This window comes from Coloeus monedula, assembly GCF_965178545.1.
Source record: "Coloeus monedula genome assembly, chromosome: 17".
NCBI classification, from domain to species: domain Eukaryota; kingdom Metazoa; phylum Chordata; class Aves; order Passeriformes; family Corvidae; genus Coloeus; species Coloeus monedula.
The window spans coordinates 6291913-6315034 of record NC_138797.1 but is presented as its reverse complement, the minus strand read 5'-3'; the positions used below and the strand labels follow the sequence as shown (position 1 = coordinate 6315034).

The 23122-nt window shown below is 38.7% G+C and overlaps 1 protein-coding gene across 5 annotated transcripts in view; it reads left to right on the top strand.

The window, feature by feature from the left end:
• The first annotated feature begins 1179 nt into the window (after positions 1-1179).
• The window catches only part of ZMYND8 (zinc finger MYND-type containing 8), a 49547-nt gene continuing 27604 nt past the window's right edge, over positions 1180-23122 (top strand). For 4 of the 5 annotated variants that reach the window (XM_082292852.1, XM_082292851.1, XM_082292850.1 and 1 more), the window contains exons 1-3: positions 1180-1253; positions 11181-11251; positions 22004-22152. In XM_082292852.1, coding sequence (XP_082148978.1) covers positions 1240-1253; positions 11181-11251; positions 22004-22152 — 234 coding nt within the window. In that variant the 5' untranslated portion in view covers positions 1180-1239. Of the gene's footprint in view, positions 1254-2293; positions 2338-11180; positions 11252-22003; positions 22153-23122 lie in introns of those variants that run through there. The other variant, XM_082292849.1, reaches the window with a different exon arrangement.

Sequence of the window (23122 nt, the reverse complement as noted above, 5' to 3'; positions counted from 1 at the left end):
AGACTTCCTTCTTGGCACAACGATAGATCCTCCCACTTTCACTGCATTAGGAAAAAGAACGGAATCACATTTTTTAATCAAAAGCTTGGGAATTGGCCCAAGATCAAACTGGTTGCTTACATGCCGTTTTGTCATTTTGTTTCATTTGCAACATTTTAGTAGGAGATAGAAAGGTAAAGCAAAAACATCTGATTAGCTACGTGAATGTTTTTGTGGGGACAGACGGATTACTTGCCACGTAGAGAAATCTGTGTTTTCAGGGCCTGTGTTGCCTCTTAAAAAGCACCAACTCCTACAGGGTTAACGGACAGGAAACTGCAGTTACAGCCGCTCCTAAGGAAGTCAGTTTTGTGTAACAGCCCGAGCAGGCCGAAAGGTGGGGGCCGGGGGGGATTGGAGATCTCGGGGTCTGGGGTGATACTGATATTTTTAGTTTTGTTCTGCAGCGTTTTAAACACACGGAGGGCCTGCACCAAATGGTAGCAACGCTTTGTGATAAAGCAATTTCCATTCTGGTATACTTTTTGGGAAAAGGAGACGTAAGCATTCTAGTTTAAGGCTCCTTTTTCCTACTAGGACTCAGCATATCGTGATAGCTAAAGAAATCACACTGCAGGTACATTGTTGCTCTGCTCTATGTTCATGTATTTAAATTCTGGAGCAGGAGAACCCTTCTCTGAATTCTGTGTTACTAATTTCAGACCCTCCGGTGCACATGCACTTTCGGTAAGTTTTGCTCTCTGTCTGTGGCCTGCAGAGCACCAGCAAAGCGAATTTCGCTTTCCGTGCAAACAAAAGAACAGCACTTGCGACCTGGGCGAACTCTGCCTCCTTCGGGTTTAGAACACCCAGATGCTTTCAATAACGGCATGCTGAGGCACATTTGCTCGGGCAGGCGGTCTGCGGCCGCTTCCCCGAGCAGGGCAGTGCGTGCCTTTGGCCGGGAGAGCGCAGGGCTGGGGCGGCAGCGGCGATGGCGAGCGGAGCCGGGCCTAGCGCGCCGGCCTGCTCCGAGCCCGGGATGGCTCCTGCTCCCGGAGCCGCACAAAGATAATCGCTCAGGAAGTGTCTCAGCCAATCCCCTGGCGCTTTACATGCGGATTTGCCGGGGCAGCCAATCCGGGGGCGGCTTTCATGGGGAAGACAGATCATCAAGCCCAAGTGCCAAGCCCTCCCTGCCCGAGTACTGAGAGTCTGTCCTCCATGTTTTATAAGTATTGACATAACACTGTGTTAACAATGCATCCACAGAGGTAAGCCTTGCTTTTTACATTGCTTTTTCTCTAAGACCTATGAGTTGTGGGTTGAGAGTGTGATTCTCTGTGATTTCTCGTGCAAAACTCACACCACAGCACTTATATTAAGTTGGAACTGTTTAAATTTGCTTTCTTGGGTCACATGGTTAGTAGCCATTAGCCACAGCTTTATTTTACAGTCTGGCAAAGCCTTGGCATGCCTACTTCTTCACAGGAGGATGGTGTTTTTAGAGTTTATCAAGATCCTGGTATTCCAAAGGAGGTTTCTGTCTCTGAGCAGTTTGCCAGCACTATTGTCTGTTGTGTCACATGCCTGCTGGAGAGAAAATGGAAGCTAGGGAGCAGATGCATTTAACTGCCCTACAGGGAGTCAAGCAGGGATAATGGCAGACAGAAGAACAGGCAAGTTTACCTTTCTAAACAGTGAATGGAACAGCTAAGATAAGTTATCTCTGAGAAAATATGGGATTTTTTAAAACCTAGACATCAGCAAAAAGTGCTAATGGCAGATTGTAGATATTGGGCCTAGGTGGTGGTGTGCTGTTGCATCATGTTTTTTATGCAGGTTATCTTAACTTAAAATGATTATTGAACCTTTTTTCTTGCAGGAATAATTAATACAACGCTTTTCTCTTTCTGAGGGACAATGTATGGTTAATATTTCGTTCCTTTAAAAGGGAGTTTTTATGCTGCAGATTTTGGAAGTGGGGTGCTGCCCAGTAAAACGCAGCAGTGCATCTGTTTACAAATCTGATGCTTTATGGAAAATGTTTTTGGACTGTTAGCTTTCTTGTTTTGCATAGTTCAAATAAACTAATGTAACTTTTATCTGTGCCTTTTTGTTTTACATTGTATCAGACACAGTTCTGTGTTGTGGAGTCCAGAAGATATAAAATCATGTGTGGTTCATGACAGTAGTACATGTTATTCTTTCTTAGGTTTTTTTTTTCTTTTATTTTTTTTAACGTTTGGTTTAATGCTACGTAATTATTTCAAGAAATTCCTTTTTGATCAATTCCCAAATCTGCCAGCCTGTTGTATCTTCTTAACTGGGAAAATGAGATGGGTGCTTGAACAGTTGGTAAGTAAGCAGCATGCTGCTCTCTGAACATTTTTAATAGTTTTCCAAACATTTTGTTTTTACTGGGTCAGTTAGTGCAGTAGATGAAGTGATGTTAGTGGTTAGTCATATAAGAGATCAGATTTGCTTAGCATCCATTTTAAGGGACTTGTAAGCTGCTCTGTTTGAATGCACTGTTTTTCTGATAATTTGTCTCTAAATTTTGAAGCTTGTACTTCCTGTTTACCTCAGGTCAGTGAAAAATATTCTACTTGCTGCTTGTTCATAGATCATTAATTACCATGTTTGCAGGGTAAAGCGCGTTTTCGCTGTTCTTGGGCTTTTCGGGTGTGATGAAAGTGCTAGTGCTCAGCAATGAAGTGACCTTATGAAGTAAAGTAAATAACACTTAATGAGCATATGTTTCTGATACTATACAAAGTGTAACCTCAGACAAACTTGCTTGGTTTATACCTAATTTAGAAACATTTTGTGCTCTTTATAAAGATTTTAATTGTAGCGCCTGCATGCTTGTTTGAACAAGCTGTTTTTCAGTGATCACCAGGGCTGTTACAAAAGCAGAGGAAGGATGCTCTTTTATGCTTTTTATGTAATTTTTGCACTTGTTTTAACAGTCCATACACATTCATTATTTTAGGAAAGAACTGAAAGCTAGTGTGGCTTTGCAAATGACTGTGCTGAGGCACAATGCATGCAAACTTTCATAGACCCTTGCCATGTATTTGGTAATGTTCTTTAACATAGCAATTTACCTCTGGTTACTTGTTTACCCATGTGAGTATTTTACTTTGAATATCTCACTTTGGTTAAAAGCTTTCCTCTCTCTCCCCCTCACCCCCCTCCCCCCCCCAAATCCCCTAGGATTAGATTATAAGAATGTCTAGTTCAATTTGAAACCTGAAATACTGCTGGGGTACCACTGAATTTCATGCTATAGCATTTTTGTATGCAATTTTAATGCATTTTTCAGCATACATGAAAGTGCTGACACAGCTAAGAAGTTATTCTGGTTTTTGTTCTTCAGTTGCTAAAAAACAGAAATTACATTTGGACACAATTTTCCGTATAGTAGTTTATACATGTTAGCAGTTTACTTTCAGCCTTTAAGAGTGAACAACATAATATTTGTTTAATACGAGGAAGCAGGGGTAAGTGATCTGCAATCAGAAAGCTTGTATTAAAATGGCTCCCACAGGTTTTGTTAGACCAGGATCTGTTTCAAATCTGCACCTCCAGACACGCTGCTGACAGTGAAGTGCATTTGTGTGAGCTGCCCTCGTGCGTATAATGAAACGGAGCATCGTGAGTCTGTTAAAGTTCACTATTTTCAATCACTTGAGTATAATTCTTTTATAGTTCACAAAAAACAAATGTCTGCATTGCAGCAAGATGTCTGAGGCAAGGTAGAGACAGCAGCGTTGTGCCTCGGCTCAGCCCAATGGCGCTGCTCCGCCAGCGCCGGAGCCAATTGCCGCAGCAGGCAGGTTAAAGATTGACAATTGCAGTGGCAAGGCTGAGAAAGGCCTTCTGGAAATTTCTGCCATCTTTGTTCCATCTAAGTAAAGTAAATTCAGCCAAGCTGAAGAATTTCATATATATACATTTTTGGTGCTTTGTCACTCACTTCCCTAGGTTGCATAATAAGCAGCACTCTACTGTTTTTTCTGTTCAGGACAGATGGAATGTGGGGTTTTGTTTAAGTGACAGATGCAGGGAAAAAGCACGTATGCTTTCTCCCCAAGATTTTGCTGGCCTGGATCTTGTTACTATCACAATTAGACAGGACATGTATGAAGCAATGCAGCTGAGGTTTATTCAGCTTGGAGCAAATGGCCATTATTCTGATTATAACTAGCAGTTAATCGTATAATTGCACTGTAAGTTTTCTGGCTACTAGAGAGTAATTTGAATTGCCCAGGATGAATATGATTAGCCATTATTATTTAGTGCCAACATCCAGTTACTTTTGTAATTAACTGGACAAAGAATGGAGTGGGGGGGAAAACAAAGGAGTGATCTGGATTATAAATCATGCTGAAAACAGTAGCTTTTTAAAAGCTGCATGCCTTTTTCATTCTTTGCAGGCAAACTGTTTTACTTGGAAGCTAAATAGTGCTAGGGAAAAGCTGAGTAATTCCTTTAAACAAATGACACTACTTAACATATTGGGAATGAAAAAAATGCAGAGTATAAACCACTCCAAATGTAACAGTCACCCCCCCTCACAGTAGGTAGGAGTATTGAAATGTAGCAGAAAACCTACATTGCTACTAAGGGAGCATGTAATAAAAGGAACTTCATGCTCAAAAAGCATAAATAGATGGATTACATTACAAATTTAGCCCTTCATATCAGTGTCCACAGACTTCAACTGGCTCATCTTCCTGAGCTGTCTTCCATTTTGTGATATCACTTTTGCTTGAGATTTTTGTTGTTGTTTTGTTTCTGGTTTTGTTGGTTTGTTTCTCCTGTTTTGCTTTGTTTTCCAGTGTATTGTGTTGTATCACTTTTCAGCTACTGGCCCTGTGGATCCAGTAGCTGAAAAGTGATAGGTTGTGGTCAGTTTTCCGTAGTGGTGGTACTACTCCAGCATAATTGGTTAAAGGGAGATAAATCTCAGTAAAGGCTCTCTTCTCTGTCTGGAATTCAGGGTATTAATTTGAATTTCCTAAAAATCTTGAAAGTTGAACAAAACCTTTGCCCATGTAAGATGGAGTAGACAGCAATTTTCAGATTTTGTTATTTGTGGATCCCCAGTATTTTTCCCATGGGCACATGAATCCCATTAGAGTGACTTTAAGCCTGTTAGACTAGGTTTGATTTACTTGGTTATTGTCTGAAACCCCTTTGTGCACAGTACAGCTGGCTTTGAGGGGTCTGCAGACTGGAAACCATCATAGTAGGCCATCAAGCTTGGCCCTTTAAATTGTATTTAGAAAGTATTTAAAATACATTTGTTAATAAATATGACTTGTGTTCGTGGGCTAAAGACTAATTTAGCCGTAGCTACATAGGAAGTGAGTTTCATGTATTTGTCTGTCATTCTTATTTTAACCCTTTATTGCCCGTTGTCAGAGCATCTGTGTTTCACACAGTGAGATTAAAACCATGCTGTAACAGGATGTTAACATTCCTAATTCAGCTGATACAAACCTTTACTTTCAAGCATGATTGTTCTCAAATTATATTTTTAGCATCTGAAATCTGTAGCTATTTGGTTGCCTTGCTTGGGCCTCAGCTGTACAGTTTATAGACTTAAAGATGACTGTGTAACACCAAGGATCCCCCTCCCTCCCCTGATTTTTCTCTTTTGTGCAGCTATTTTGAATGGACACTGAATAAGAGTAAGGTTTTAAAAAGAACCGAAATGTTCTTTAAATGAAAAATGGAGTTACTTTGCTTGTTATCACAGGTAACCAGCTTAAACATTGCTGTACATAGATAGCTGAACGTGCCTTTTGTGTATGTTAATTACTTAATACAAAGTGTTATTTATTTAATACACATGGAGCATTTTGCAGGGAATTCTGTGAAAGGAAATGTTAAATATGAGGTGCTCACACTGGAGGGTGAAGCTAAAATTGAGTGATTTCCTTAGTAACCTGTGACTTCACAAATCTCCCTATCTTGTGCCTTTTTAGTTAAACGTTCAGATGTCAGGTGTCCTTTGGTCCTTCTTTACCATTTCTGATATTTAGATGCTGGCTTTGGATCTTGCCCTGCTGTGTAAACAGGAGCTGCTGGTATTGAACAAAGTGCTACCATTTTAGCTCCAGAGCAGGAGTGAGGCAGTGCAGTGCTGGCAGACGCCATTTTAAGAGCCCTGCATAAATAGCATAGCTACCGATGAGTAAGAGACTGTTATAGGTGAGTGCTCATACAAAGCTGCTATTTATTCAGCAATGGCATGCAAATAGTGGTTTTTGTTTTAAAATTTTTATTGAATGCAGTTTTTTGAAATCCTTATTTAGAATTGCTGCTCACAAATGTGATGCATGAGAGGCAGGAATTGTCTTAAAGATGAAATTCAGTTTTAGTGCTTATAGTCTTTAATAATTTATTTTTGTTTTGTTTTCTGTTAATTAAAAGGAAAAATGAATTCCAGAAATATGTAGTTCTTGATCTGAAATTAGTGTGTTATTCCCTAATGTAGATCTAGATTGTGTATGTGGGCATTAGCTGTTTCGAGTGGTTTTCCATATCTGTCAGTTTTTCTTGGTTAAATGTCAAGGTGCAGTAGTTCATCTGCAACTTTTAATTGCTCTTTGTAGTTACTATGGGTTAAAACATCTTTAAATATTCTTGTATATGTACATTTTCTCAGGTAAGTACTACTATTAGGAAAGGAATGATTTTCATAAACAGAAAAGTCAGTATATAATTTAGGGATGTGAAATTTGAAAACCTGAATTTTATATTAAAAAAAACCCACCCTCTCTTCAGTTTGGTAGAGAACATATTTAAAAATAAGGCAGCTAAGTTATGTTTTCATTTTTACCTAAGTACCAATAAATCTTGTATGTTTGCAATCCTTATTTTTTTTTCTTTCTGTGCCCAACTCTCCCCAAAGGAATAACCTCCACCCCTTCTACCCTCATTCAAGCATGCTAAACTAGTTTGTATGAAACAAATTAGCTTAACATTTTAGAAAACAAACTTTTGCTGTTGTTGTTGCAAGTTTTGTCAATATGAGTAGGGAAGTTTTAAATGATTAATTGGTGTTCTGGTCATTTGACAGGGAAACTGGCAGAGATTAAATTTCAGTTGTGTTCTTAAAATGTGTTCCTCTGTGTTCATTCATCTTAATGAGGAAATAAGAGTAGCTTTCAGAATCACATAAACTATTTGTTGTATTCATTTAGGTACTTAATTGAGTATTTTCCAGTATCATTTCTGATCTGCAGCCTCAGAGCATCCCATTCATACATGCATGACAGTAATACATGCTGGCTGAAATAGCTGCTCTGAGCCCTGCAAAAATGAATTCTCAAAGTAAACCTCTCTAGAACAGTCTACTTGACCACACAGTTATTGTTTCCATGGAACTAGAGACTTACTTTTAATTATTTTGCTGCTGGTCTTAATTTTCCTTTTATTTTGCTGTGGGTAATAGTAAGGTAACTGATTAAGAACCTGTTGTTCTTGAATTATTTAATTGGAAATCTTTTGCTAATATCTGCATTTGGAAGCTTGTGGTTTACAAAGCATTTTAAAGAATATTCCTTGTATTGATGGAGGGTATGAAGGTAAAAAGATGTCAGCTTTAGAAAAGTTACTGTAAACTTGCTGTGAATTGCTGGTATGTATTTATAGGCTTGAATCTCAAAGATGACCACTACAGTCACCACTGTCAACATTCAAACAATGTCATGTTGTGGAAGTCATTATACATTACAGCAAATAAAGCAGTGGGAGATGCTTTTGAGGAGCTGTGAATGTTCAGTATTGTTTATAGTTATGTCTAACACACTTTTATTTAACTGTTCCTCACCAACATTGGGATATTTTTTTTTCAGAACAATCTCTGTAGTTTTCTTGTATGCTTATATGTTTGTGCCTTTAAAAATTAATTAATTGCAGGGAATATGGAGATGCCTCTGTTCCTCTGAGGCTCAGGTTTCATAGTCTTGTAGGTAATTCCTGGATTTTGTGTGAGTGATGCACTGTGTGCACGTGTGTATAGGGAATGTGCTCCTCCATTGCTAAGGAAAGTGGAGAACCTTGGGATCAAGTGGAGAATGCATTTTTGACTGCTTATTTATACTTAAAATCTTTGGGAAGGCTGCTTTCAGGCATCTGTTACGTGATGTTTGCATCCCTGCCCATGGCAGCAGTTTGGAACTAGATCATCTTTAAGGTCCTGTCCAATGCAAGCCTTTCTATGATTCTTTGTATCAAGATTTTGCAAGATACTTTGTTCCCCTTACAGGTGTTTCTGAAGAATCTTTTGTTTATAGAAGTATTGCAAGAACACTTAAAAGAGTGATGGAGGAAACTGACTCAGTTTCCTAAATTAAGCTCGTTACAGGAGTGGAACAGATTCTGAGCTGAAAAACCCTTCTATGCTGTTACTAATAGGTAGGAGTCTTGCCCTGTAACCCCCTGCAGTGCTGTGTTTGGGCCCAGGGGCACGGAACATCCTCAGTCAGCCTGTGACTTCTCCTGGTGCTTTGGTCAGGGAAATGGGAACAGTTCCTGCTATGGCGTTGCTGTATTGATCCCTCACTCCCATTTCTCAGCCAGGATTCATGCACAGCTCTCTGGGTTGTAATACTGATTTGTACCAACTACTGTATCTTTCATATTGGATCATGTTCCCCTGAGGCTGTGAGTTGAACAAAATGACCTGATGGATTTGGATGAGTCTAGAATATTATGATTGCTTTAATGTAACTTAAATGTGAGCTGCTGCTAAAAGGGTGGTGCCCTTTTCTCCCTGTGTGGTTCTCCCATTTTCTGCATGTCCAGCTGCACAGTGAGTTACATTCCAGAACTGATTCGGATAAAATGGACATGGTTTCTGGAACAAGTTAAGGATTGGGGAAACCATTCCTTTTACTACCCTATGTAAAATGAGCATTAGTGTTCAACCTGAGTCTTGTAAAGCCTTGTATGTCCCAGTCTGTGTCTGGAACTGGATCTATATTTTAGAGGCAGGTAATGTGCACTGCCAGATTACTTCAGTCTTACAGAATTGCTGGGTATGAATACATATTGATCTGTATGCATTATTGATTATATATACATGATGTTTTAAAAATATGGGGTTTGTTACAGTTTGCTGATATTGAAATAGGATTTTATAAAGAGGGAGGGGAAGAAAAAAAACCCCGATGCACTATTGGAAGAGAACAATGAGCCCATCCCATGAGCCCATCCCTTCCCTTTGCTTAGGAGAGGAATGGGCAAAGGCAAGTGGTGCATGAAATGTTTTGGTGTCTGCAGGCCACTGCCATCTCCTCTTTGCTGAGGCCCCTGGAAAAGGGTGTAACAAATGTGCAGGAAAATTGATCTGCCCATGCATAGTAAATGTGTGAGCATTGTAGTGCTGTTGGCTGTGTTGCGCATTTAATCTGCCCATGCAAGATAAATCTGAGAAGCATTGTGTTACAGTCAACTGTGCTACACATTTGCCATAATTCTGGTCACATGGGTGCCTTGCCTTGCTCCTGAAAGATCAGAATAGTCCATGAGCTGGGAGGTAGATGCTGGTAGAATAGAACTCCCCTTCAGTGTTTTGTGACTTTAAAGAGCTTATTTTGTAAATTATTTCTATATCCAAATGACAAACAATAATGATTTCTGGTATTCGTGGAACTTCTCAGCTTTGGGTTATCCGTATTGAGCTTGGTTGATTTGTATGTAAAATTTCTGCTGACATAACTGTACTGTTTAGAGCTGGGAAAGGAATTGTAACCCAACTGCCCAGTAGCTGATAGTTGATTAGAAGAAGTTTTGTCAAATAACAGACTTAAAAATCCTTCTGCTGTTTAGTTTTACTTTGTTTAGGAATCTCTTTTAACTTATACCTGTAACAAAACTCCTGCTAATATAAACTGTTTGTCAGGCTGAAGAGTTCTCTGGTATAAATGTAACCAAGTCCTCACAGTTGTTTCCGAGCTCTGATGAGATGTTTCAGGCAGATTTATAGACAGTGGCTAAACCAAGGCTTCCAGCCGCCCTCTTGGCGCAGACATCCCTCCAGGGCAGTGGCTGGGCATACCCCACGCTGTCCCTGGAGCTGGGGTGGCTGAATGGAACCTCAGCCCACTTCATAGCAGCAGAAATTCATAACCTGCCATATCAGTGCAAGCTGGTATCAGCAACAACTTCCATTAACAGACTGAGTGGTAAATCGTCCCTGTAGAGGAGAAGATCTACATCCCATGGCTGTTGTACTCTGGTGGTATTAATGGACACTGCAATACCTGCCTGAGGCTCAAGAATGCCATTTGTCTGTTCTTTTGAATTTGAGTTTACTTCAACATGGTGTGTTTTCTTTTACCTTTCGTCTAGGATAGTCACATCTCCAAAACCGCTCTGTAACTCTGTGTTCATTCTTGTTCATTTTTCATCTCCCTTCCATCTTCTTTCCCCAAAGTGACTTAACTAGCCAAATTGATTGAGTTGTTTTCTTGAATGGCATCACTATAAGAAAGTAGACCATCAGAAAGTCAGATGTAGTTTGTAATAATTTAATCCTTCCTGGAACAAATGAAAACTGACTGTGTAAGATTGAATGGTAACAACTCTATACTGTATACTCTTTATGGTTAATAATTGGTGGAATTGTATTGCCAATAAATTATAAATATTCAGTTTTCTGTTATACAGTCCAGTTCCAAAATAATTAAAATTATTTATTTAATGGTTTTTGAAATTACATTTTACCTTCTAATTTTGCAAGTTGTTCTGTGTTGCTAAGTCTGTTACTTCAGCTAATCTGTTCACGAATGCTGATGAGCATTTAAATGTTGGCAGGCATCTGTCCCCGTGGTTTATCTGAGATTAGGAGCTGCAAGAAACAGAATTCCTGTTTGTCTGCCACATGCATACAATTCATACATACATTGCCATAATCTTCAGTACATGTTGCAAGACTGTCATTCATACAAAAATGTAGCTTTTGTGCTTGGTACCTTGCAGCATATGTGTGTACCTGGATTGTTTCTCACTGTGTTTTGATCAGTGTATGCTCTGGCAAACAGCAAACTTTTCATTCCATCAGAAATTTTAATGTAGTTGTGTTTGACAGTGTTGGGTTGCACGTGATGGATAGAAGTTAGTCATGGGAATAATACAGTCCATAAAGTATTCTAATTTCACCTTTTTGAATCCCACAGCTTGGCTGAAGAGGAAATAAAGGCAGAGCAGGAGGTGGTGGAGGGGATGGACATCTCCACTCGATCCAAAGGTGAGTAAGAGGAATATCTCACTTAGGTTCTACAACACAATTATTTGTAAACCAGGATAGTGAAGCTGTGTCATCTACCATGAAGCTACTCTTGAGTGGAGACTCAAGATTCACTGTATTTTTTGCAGTAACTACTGTATGTTAGGAAGTGTTTTAATTTTTGCTTGATTTTCATTGTATGTCAAATCTACACACACAAATATTTCAGTGTTATTTCAGGTTTATGAATAACTTAGGTTAAATTATGAAAAAACAGCAACCCCTTGTATTATATCACTTATCATGGCATCCTTTAAAATAGTACTTCTAGATTTGCAAGACAGGAGAAAGTAGTAGTAGTAGTAGTAGCAGCAAAAATATTAAGATAGTATTTCCTACTGTAATGAATTTTTTTTCTAAGAATAAAGAATCACAGTAGCATTTCTGTTTCCACAGAAATTAATCCCCTGACCAGTATGTATTTCATGGACATTCATGCCTGTCCATCTCCTTTTGTACTTGCAACTGACTTTGCTGCTGAGTTTACTTGAAAGCCATTTCTCTAAAACAGCAGCAATAGTTGTTACCATCCTTTTAAAGTTCTGGCACATATCCAGTTACTCTTCACATTCCTACGGCAGGGCTCACAAATCTAATTAACTCTGAATGTGCAGGTGGGATTGTCTTGAAAGCATGGCACAGATCATCTGCATGTTTTTTAATGAGGAAGCTTGGCTGGATAACATAAAATTGGATTCAGGTCTTATTTGTACTTACAGTAAATTTCTTGTTTCAGTTCTCATGGTGTGGTTAGGTGAGGTAGTACATGTGATCTGACACCTCAGAAGAGATACACTTGCTCCTTTTGTCCCTTCTCCTTGTCTTTTTCTCCCTTCTCTCCTTCTGTATGTTAGTCTGCACCACTGGACTGCTTTCAATATTTACTTGTCTCTGTATTTCAGTTTTCTAAGCCAGCAGAAAGTAAATGTTTTTGTTGCTTTAATGATTTCTACTGACTGGGGTAAGCTCCCAGCTCTGCACTCCACCACTTACTTCCTTTGTGTTGCTTGTCACATCTCAGCCACTTGAACTTTCTAACCAACTTGAAAACTGAAGCATTTTTCTGCTGTTGTAGTGACCGGTTTGTTCATGAAAGTTTGATAACATAAGAACTTGGTATAAGAGACAAAGGGGGTTAGTAGATACATTTAGCTGCCCGTGAAATCTCATCTTTATTTCTGCTTAGAAACACTGGCCCACTTACTAGTACTAATAAGAGTTTTGCTTGCCTCAAGTGAGCTAAACCATTACTTTTGTCACTCTGACATAATTAATGTCTAAAAGACACTTAAAAATCTGATATCTACTTATATAGATGTTTGTGTTTTAGTTCTGGTGCTTTGATTAGCCACAAACAGGTGTATGCATCATACAAAGTAAGTTTGCATTTCCTCATGGTAGTTCTAGTGCTGCCCTGACCTTAAGATACGCTGTTTCAATGAATTAAGCCCACAGGAAACTTTTTACTTTTTATTTGATAAGGTTAAGATGAAGTTTCTTAGGACAGTGAGCTGATTTAATATAATGGTTATTGAAAGGGTCAGTCTTTCATCTCCCAACCTTCTCACACGTGTGATCTTGCAGCTTGTGTTGTGGGCTCTTAACAATTAGAACTGGTCAGTTCAGAGGGATTTAACCTGGCCGAAAGAGACTCAGGTTTTCATACTGTTTACTGTTGCAACTCCTTGAACCAGCTGATGACAAAGCCAGTCTCACCATGCACCACCAGGTGCTGGTTTAGGTTGACCCAAGCAGACATTGTGCGGAAGTCACTGGTCTATGCATAGAAGGACTCTTAGTGCTTTAAATACCAGTGGGAGTGATGTAAATGGCATTTCTGTATCACCATAGTAGAGATAAAACTTAGCAAGGGTTAAATCACTTTAATAATAAGGGAATTGGTATTTATTTAACTAGATAGTGATTTGCTTTAGTTGGTTTGTTAAATGTTACATGTATGTAGATAAAACCCCTGCTAGCACCACTCTAAGGACAAGAATAACAACTACCCACCCCAATCCCTTATAGGCTTGTGTTTTTTCCAGTGAAGAATGTAGGATATAAAGAACTCTTTAGACTTACCTGTAAACCATTTCTCTTTGTTGTGTACCCAGCCTAATCTGTGAATTAGTGATAGAACTTTATAATAGTTGAATATATAGTTTTTCACAGAAAATAAAAGAATCATAAATGTCATCTCCAGGAGCTGGCCACATTACAGGCCAGGTGTAATGAATCATTCTGGACTCCTGTTACTTGGATTGAAACAAGCTTCTCTGATAGTTCAGTGCAGTGTTGCTGCAGCAGAGAAGTCACAAACCAGAATTTCAAAACTGTTATTCTGCTCTGTGCAAGGCAGAAAAAGTGCAGCAAAGTTCTCAACTGGTGGGATGGTGGCAGCAATGTCTCCACTTGTAGCAATTAGCTTGTGCAGAGTTTTGCTTTGTGTGTTTTAAAAAGGATATAGATGAGGAAGTTGACCCTATCTAGGCAAACCTGGAGGGGAGCACACAGCTCTTTGTGCTTTGTTTGGGTTTTTTGATGTGTGAGAAGCTTGTGCAGGACATCGATCTGTGGCACTGTGTAACTTCAGACTTCACCTAGAGCAGCGGATGTGCTGCAAGTCTGTAACCTACTTGCCCTGCTACAGTTTGTACAGCTCGTGAGCCTGTGTCTAAAGAAAGTTGTAGGGAAATAAATTTAATTGCTTTAAAACCAATTAGCCTGTTGCAGACGTCTTCATGAACATTCTTGTTTTGGTATAAGCAGTTTAATTGCTATAATTCAGTTCCAGTTCAGTTTAAGCTAAACTAAACCATGCATTGTTTAATCTGTAACACGGGTCTTAACACAGCCTTTGAATTGGTCTAAGTAACGTGGTGGTTTCAAAGCAGCCTAAGCTGGTCAAACTGCTCAATGCAGCAGTTTCATCCACTTCCTTCCATACCTAAGCTGGCAGGAAACTAACTGAACCATAAAACATGAACAGTTTTCTACTTGCTCAGTGTGCTGAAACAGCTTGGTGGACTGCCAGAACTGGTGTAAGAGAGAAGGCAGGAATACAGCAGTTGGGTGCAGGAAGTGTGGAGCTTTGTTAGCAAGCATTTAGGCAGGGCTAAGCTGGAGTGAAACCAAGAGCTTAAAGCCATCACTGACACTTCTTACTTCATATTGTGCTAGATAAAGCGAGTCTGTAGCTGGGGTCAGGGCTATGGAGTCCTACATGTTCAGCTGCATTTCTCTACCCTTCCCCTTTGCTGGCTGTAATGCTTCTGCTGTTGCACAGTCAGCTGTGGCAAGCAGCTGATCTAGCAGAAAATTGTTCATTTTTTGTAGTACCAGATTCTGCCTGCATCATGAACTGATTAACACTACTGTTACACGCAAGTGCCTGTCTCCAAAAAGTTGTGGGGACAGATACCTGGTAAGATGGGAAAAGGGGAAGAGGAGTAGTGTTACTCTAGAAGTTATAATTTAGCTCTGTTTATAAGATGTGCATGTGCAGCTTTGTTAAAGACAAGGTTTTAAAATACACTGCTCTTTTGATGAGAGCAAGAAAGCATAAGGCATCTGAGAACTGGAAATGGGAAGTGACAGCTTAAAGAGAATGCAAAGAGTCCAAAAACATAAAATGGAATGAACAGGGGATTGCTCTTCAGTGAAGGAGAGAGGCTGTGGATTAGATGATTGTATTTTGTCCTTTACATATGATACATTAACATGTCCAGCAGAAACATCTTGTTATATTTCTGTTCCAGCCTTATGGACTACTTTTTAACCTTGTTTATTAAAGATTTCAAGATGGGGCTTGCAAGATCTGTGGATAAATGTCTAAGCATTTCCAGGTTGTGGTTCCAGAGCAACTTTTGTCTTTGCTTGTACTTGTTCTCTTTGGACAGAATGAACTATCCACTGGGTGTTTTCTTCCTATTAACCTGGAAGAATTTTTTTTTTTTTTTTAAATCCTTTCTGCTAGTTTAACTTAGCTGCCAACAGCAGCAAGCTGTGGTGGCAGATGCACTTCCATGTAGGTTTTCCTGTATTTCAGCTGGTACTGGAACTATTGCCTGTTTAGTGCCCAGTCAAAATGAGATCTTTAACTCTCTTTTTGCCATCACAGTCAGACATGTCTTCCATTGCCTTTGCATCTATGGTGGCTCTTAGGACTTAGGTGGAGAGGTTTCTACCTGCTTTTCTCACTGAACCAGATTACGGGGGAGTTGAGCAGATGTTGGGCATTGCTGGGAAGCAGCCCTGCCCCAGCAGGGACAGCTGGTCATTAGATGGTCTTAGCTTGGCATAAAATCATATACTGAGGCCTTACTGCTTAATGGGGAGAATTCTGATGTTTACAGGTTAGGGTTTTTTTTCAGGTTTGTGTTAAAAGGCTTTGGTCTTAGGAGCTCCTTTCGGTGGTAAAATGTTCAGACACTATGAATATAAACACAAAAATGACTTAATTAAATGGAATTCCCAGAATGCATGATATATATTGTAACAGTTTCATAATAGTGCATCTCTGTCAGCTTTCTTTGTAGTGATACCAAGTATTTAATCACACAGAGATGAGATTCTTACTCCAGTGTGAAACTCAGACTCCTGCAGGGAACAGAAGTGCAGCCCTGGGCTTCTGTCTCTAGTGCAGAGCCCTTGTTATCAGCAATCCCACCTTAGGAAGGCCTTGGGACAGCAAGTCCCCCACAGCCAGGCTCCAGCTTATCCTTGCCTTTCAGCTCTTACCTTGCAAATTGTTGGGAAGTGTTTCTTTTTCTTTACCTCCCAAAGTCCTACAGTGAAGAAGCAACTAACAGTGTCTTTTTCTACTTGTGTAAAACTGAAATGTGGCAGGAGTTCATCAGAATTTACACAACCATGGCTGACCTCTGTTATTTATTACATTAAGCAACTGTATTGGGTTAATTACATTGGTTTAAATTTCTGGAATGTAAACAGGGCTTTAGCGGTTGATGGCAATTGCATCATGTTTCAAAATTCTGGCAGAAAATTAAAATTCCTCAAAGCTGAGTGTAAGTTCTAACAGATTTATCCATGATTTTATTAAGTTTTTAAGATAAATACCCTTGCTGAAATATTACAGGTAATGGATTTGAAAAATCAGAAGTCTTTTAACAACCATTCAGGATAAGAAACTTAACTGGGAAGCTTCACAGTTCTGGAATTCATCTAAATTATTAATTGAAACCTGTTCTATCAAATGGGAGAAGTTAGTATTGCTACATTTGCTTGCAGATTTCTTCGTTGATTACACTCCATGTTTAAAGTACAGGCATTCAGAGATTTTGAGAAGGAGGAAAGAGAGACACAATAGTCTAGGTGGTTTTGGTCTTCTTCCTTCTAAAGGCATAGATACCCATTTCTGGGGGGTAATGACAGCTTAAGCAATCTTCAGTCACTTTTTTTCTTGTACCTTCTCTCACACTGCCTTCTTAAAGCTGTTTCTTAAATCCATCAAATTAATTCATCGTGAAACTGTTTTCAATAAATTTTTGTTCTTCTGTTACATTTTATTGAATTTGATTCCTTGATTTGGTTCACCAAATGTTGGCAGAACTGTTTGTGCCATAATAAAAGGCATAGCATGGCATTGGGAATTAACGTTAACAGAAGTAGCCTTGGGCTGGTTCTGTTTAAGTGACACTTCCGAGTGTCTGACTTACATGGAGCAATTAATTGTGTTTCTAGTTGGAAACGTTATTCAGAATTTTGCATATTTGACCCACTTGCATTGAGATATCAAAAACCTACTTAGGTCACAGAAAACCCATTGGTGTAACTAAGTCTCAGTTTACTGATATTTCCTAGGAGGCTAAAATAATGCTTTCACTGAAAAAATACATTGATGTTTCTGGTTCCTGGAAAACCAAAATGACTGCTAATCTTACTATCTTTATCACAAATCATACTGAAAAGCTTTTTTAATTTCTTTTTTTTATTGTTACTGTCTTTCTTAGTTTCCCTCTTCTCACTTCCTGAAAATTCCCGGAACAGAAAAGTTTTTTTTCTCCAAGCAGTAAACAGCTCATTTTTCATAGAATTTATATCTACAGTTTAAGAAAATTAGGTACAGAATAGGAATAAATAATATTCCTTATGAAAGTAAACTTGATATAGTTAAATTTTTTTTTAATTGTCTGCATTTTGTTTTGAAATGCTAAACTTTTCTTCCCATCCACGCAAACTCAAAGAAGGATAGTTCTTCACTCACAGCAAAAGATTTTGTCCTGAGATTTCCACACTTTTTGGGAAGGCTCTTGTTTTATTTGCCTAACTTTTTTGTGAGGTTGAATTTGAAAATCATGGTCTCTTGTAATTCTGATTTACTCAGGCTTTTCTCATTTGCCTTGCTATCCGTTGCATTGAGGATGGAAGGCTAAGGCAGCATATCCTGGTCTAAGTCAGCCCTGCCACACCAGCATCCCTCCTTCACGCCAGCCACATTTGCATCCTTTTCCCTTACACTGGCACTTTCAACTCTGGGACTTGCTACTCTGCTGATTTAACTGAAATTAAATTTTGAGGTTTTTGTTGATTTAGGCCGTATCAGTTTTCCAAACTGTCTTGCTTCCTGGGTGAATAAACCACAGTGCTAGAGAAAGAAAAAAGGAACAAATTTTATTTGTGCAAGGGTGCTGTGAAGCCTTGACTTAGGTGTGGATTTCGGCTCCCATTAAGGCTTTATTGAGAGAGAAAATAATCTAAATATAGGAGATGGCTAGAAATACATATGTAGACATGATTTCATTGTTGTTTTAGTCTGGAATTGCTTTGATTGTGTTTAGCTTAAGTTTTTAAATTAAAAAAACAACAAAATTTATTTTGAAAGGAAGGAAAGAAGGCCATAAGGAGGTGTCACTGGCAGTCTTTGGCACTGAGCAGTTTATGCTGTGTTCTTACAGTAAGGCATGTTGATGTTGCTTGTTTTCAAGAAGAAAAGCAAGGAAAACAACATCCTACTTTTACAGGTTTTCTGAGTTGGCACCTGCTTCTATTGAGAAAAGTGAGACTTCTCAGTTGTCAGGAATCACTGCTATGGAGTGTTTACAGAGCAGCACTTTGCAATACACAGAGTATAAAAATATTTGGTTGTGGTCTGTGCTCCATATGCTGCAGCAAGATAAGATCCCTGATATAAATAATATACTTTTGTTTGTTTTTATATATTTTTTAAGCTAAACTGTAGTAAGTCGTTGCTGTAGTTGTCTGCTTACAAAGTGCATTGCCATCACATAAAATTGGACTTACAAAATAGTCATAAAGTGTGAAATGAAATTGCTTTAGGGTTTAAGTATGCCTTAGTCTGTCCCCTGGGAGCAATGGTTACTAATCCTTTAGCCATGTGATGGCATACAGAAACAAAGATTTAAGCTTCAGGTGAAACTCAGGTTAGCTTGTTGTTCCCCAATGAATGGTTTGCAAGAGCACTCAGAGGTGCTTATTGTCAACCTTGACAACATCACAGACCAATTAATACTAACCTAGTGATGTAAAACCAGGTAACTTTTAATGAGAGTTTAAAAAGTTATTTCAAGTGTCTATTTTTTCACTTGAGCTGGAAGCACATTTTTTAAATGGCGCTAAGAAAGCAAAATCACACAAACCCCCAAGAAATAAGTAGACTAAAGTTGCTTGGCAAAATTAATATTTTTCGTACAATTGGTTTATCAGTGAGAAGTTTGGTTCAGGTTGATGTGCTCAGTGTGTGATGGGAGTTCAGTAGGAGCAGGGGGATTGCAGGATCCCATGCTAAATGGTGACCAGCTGGTGTGGTGAGATGCTTCCTAAGGTGAGACCATTCTTGCTCACTAAACACTTTTTGAAAAACATTTGCTTATCACAGAAGAGATCACAGAAATTTTGGCTGTTCCCTTTTGAAGCAGAAACTTGAGTCCACCTCTTAAGTAACTGTTCTAGTCACTGAGTTATTCAGAGCTTAAACTTGGTCTCTTTTGTTCTTTCCCCCCAGATTTGTTTCACTTTTTTCAAATAACACTACACTGGGGAAATGATTCAAAATTAAAAATTAACTGTCCTTCTGACAGGCTGTTTCAACAGGGATCAGTTTCTTGATCTGGTTCACAGCTCAGCTACAGGAACTCTGCTCACACAGCTGGGAGAACCAGGGAGGGAGAAGCAGCAGTTTGTGCTAAACAGAGTATTCCCATTCAAAGAAATTCACACAAAATGCAATTTTTTATTATAATTAGAATGGGAAGCTATAGCTCAAACAATTTAAGTAGGTGCTACCATTCTTTTGTTACTTCAACTGAATTAAAAGATTGTTCATATTATTAGGTCCCTCACAGATTGGCAAATTGGCAGCATACCAAGGTAAAGACACTGGCCTATTCCACAAGCACAGCTAAATCTGAAAGAATATGCCTGTGCATTGCTGTTTTCCTGTCTATTCCTTAATTTTTCCAGTTACATCCTACATTGCCTCAAGAAAACCTCTGTGCATTTGAATAACTTGCCAGTTAAAAAAAAAAAAAAAGGAAGTGTATTTCAGGTCAGTTTTTGTATGTTGTCTATGAGTCACCACTAGTTGATTTGAAAATCCCCAGTACACTCAGGCTTCTTGAACCAAGGAGGAAAATTACATCACTTTAAGTAGTTTTTGAAATTACTTAACCAAACATACATGTTTGTGTGACCATTTCATAAGATTGGTATTGAATCAGCACCTTTTCTGCTGAATTGTAGCTTGGTTTTGGCTGTGACTGAATAGTTATTCAGTTCTGGTTTAATTAATAACAGTTTAATCCTTTTCCTGACCCCAAATCAGTTAGTTTAGGAAAGGAACAACATTTAAAAGTGAAAAGCATCCCATTATGGAACTTTGCAGCTGAATTTCATACTTAGAACTGAGACATAATGTACAGTGTCACAATCAGCTTCTTTGTAAACCCCACAATCTGAGTCTGAAGAGCTGAAAGGAAACTGATGTGCTCCACTGGTGGCAGTTTTGTGCCTGGAAATAAGAAATGAAAGCCAAAGGGCAGAAAATTCTACTGTCCATTCACCCTCCTGGTTTAAGGTGTGCCTGCATAGGGACAATCTAGAAATAAAAGCCTAAGTCTCTTCAGGGAGTTATGGGGATGGCTTTATTTGCTGGTGAGAAACTTGGCCTAGAGATCCCATTGAGGATATTGTTTGCAAATTATAATAAAGAAACAAAGACTTAATGTGATGATGGGAAGATGAGAAAAGACATGGTGTGGTGCTGTTTTTTGTGGATCTCACTGAATGCAAACAGTTCCCATGCTGAATAAGTTCCATTTTACAGTCATGAAAAAAATAGCATTGGTTTTAGGTTTCATCACTTTGATTTAGTTGTGGGCTTTGGTTTAGCTGACACTGATGCTGCAGTTTCTTCCAGGATAGCTGGATTAGCACAGCTCTCTTGGGATATATGAAGCATATCCCCCAGCCCAAGGAGTTCTTCTGCCACCTTCTGTGCATAATCAGCTAAACTGACAAACCCTCTGAGTCTCCTGTCAGCACACTTGCACTGTGTTGGCATTTTATTGTCATAATTGCTTAAGGAGGGGAGGAAGCAGACACTATTTTTCACACACATAGGTGGCACAGCAGTTCTTTGTATTGTCGTCAATCTAAATTTGGGGCTAAATGGAGCAGGAGGCAGATTTGCTTGAATCCAAACAGAGCAAGTAACAATAATGGCCTCAGACACATTGTATTGATTGATTCCAGTCAAGGCATGTCAGCAGATAACTGGTGCTAAATGCTGCCCATAGGTGTAAAAGGGGAGGGGTTTGTGGGAAGGGAAAGAAGTCACATGTCTTAGTGTCAAAGCTCAAAACGTAAGTTTTTGTTTATTTAAACCAGCTTTACTACCTTTCACCAAAATTTTATAACTTATGTCAACAGAAGAGTTTCTCAGAGAGCTGACACCTTATGTCTGCTGGGCAGCACTGCTGAAGTTGCTGTGCCTACAGAACTAGTGGGAGACACTTCTAGAATTGTTGAAATTCCAGATGTTGTTAGCCTGGTGTAGCTATTCTAGATTAGTAAAATGCAGGATGGGCAAACGCTCCTACATTTGTTTTCTCTCTTTCAGTTATATGTCCTTCCATCGATATTTTCATGTGGTTTTCGTATTTATTTAAAGTTTCCCTAAATGTTATCTTGACACGTTAACCAAGCTTTTGGTCAATCAGAAGTCACCATATAGCACCATATTTTCCATTGATTTGTGTAGAAAGTAGCCAAAACCACTGGGTTGTTTTGGGTTTTTTGGGGGGGGGGGGAGGGGTGGTTCAGTTGTTTCTCTTGTGATATTGTTGAATTCTGATCCCTGTGGTTCTATCTATAGTTTTGTTTAGTTGCATGGATTAAAAGCTTAAGGAAAAATTAAACTTGTTGACCCAACTCTAATGAAATTTCATTTGTATTTTGTCAGAATCATATCAGTGTTCTTTGATTGCCCTTTACAGCTGATTGTGTACTTGTTTCTTTTGAAAAATATCAGTAAGTTCTTTTTAATTGAGCTGAACATTTCATATTCATTAGGGATCACTGAAATTTTGTTCTGAGAGAATGAAGTTGCAAATGCTCTTATTTTAAAAAGATGAAATAAAAATCTTTGAAGAGTGTGAGTGACAAACCATAACCTTGTTGGAATGTTTTTCATCAATTAGCAGTCTTTAACCATGTTGCTTGTATCTGTTACAGATCCTGGCTCTGCTGAACGCACAGCACAAAAACGGAAATTTCCCAGTCCCCCACATTCCTCCAATGGCCACTCACCTCAAGATGCATCAACAAGTCCTATAAAAAAGAAAAAGAAACCTGGTCTATTGAACAGTAATAATAAAGAGCAGGTAAGAGAAGTCATGGTTTTATTGTGCTGGAATATGAAACAGTAGAGGATGTAGAGACAGCTGATCAGGAGCTCAGTCTTCTTTAAAGAAGCTCCATTTTTGTACTCTTAAGGAATGGATATTAATTTTTGAATGCAGTGGGGGTAGGAGTTGGTATTATAATTTCAATTTGAATGCTCTTTGATTATTGTTTTACATCTGTTGAAAAAGACCACCTGTGTCCTGTTTAGTGACTTCATAAAGGTAATAAGATGTGTAACAAATAAATGCAATTTGGAACAGAATTACTATGAATAATTACAGTAATGAATAATGACAATAATAAAACCAACAATAGCTGGTTTTTAAAATTAAAACCATTAATGGGAAATGTTCAGTAGTGTGATACCCTAGATTAGAAAGATCTCATAATGTCAGTGGAAGTTCCTCATCTGCTTGCAGTCCTTTCCTACTGTCCATTAGTCAGGTCCATCCTTGGTACTCTGTGGATTTCCTCCCCTTCCTTAAAATTTTCAGGCAGTGTACACTCCTACCAAACTAGTTAAATCAAAAGGTCACACTGACTTCTCTGTCTTTATGCTTGTAACTTTATTTTTACTTTCTTCTGAATGCTGAATTGATAGCATGTTGTCCTTCTTAGAAGAACTTGACTCCACAAGAGTTTGACCTTTTCGGATTCATTGTATGATGCACATGAAAAAATTACATGAATTGTATTAAATAGCAAATGCTGTAAAGCATCTGCATCATCTTGGAGGAGATTACATGAAAGCAGTCTTCAGCTTTACTGAAATTACTTCACACCTGATGTACTGATGACATGTCTGTGTATTTTTCAAAGTGGTTTTTTGTGTCATGGGGTTTTTTGCCAGTATTATATAAGCACAGGATTAAGTTCTGAGTGTTCAAAGCACTTTCTCCTGGCATAAGAGTATCCACATTATCCTGGTACAATTGCACTGGTAAAGAG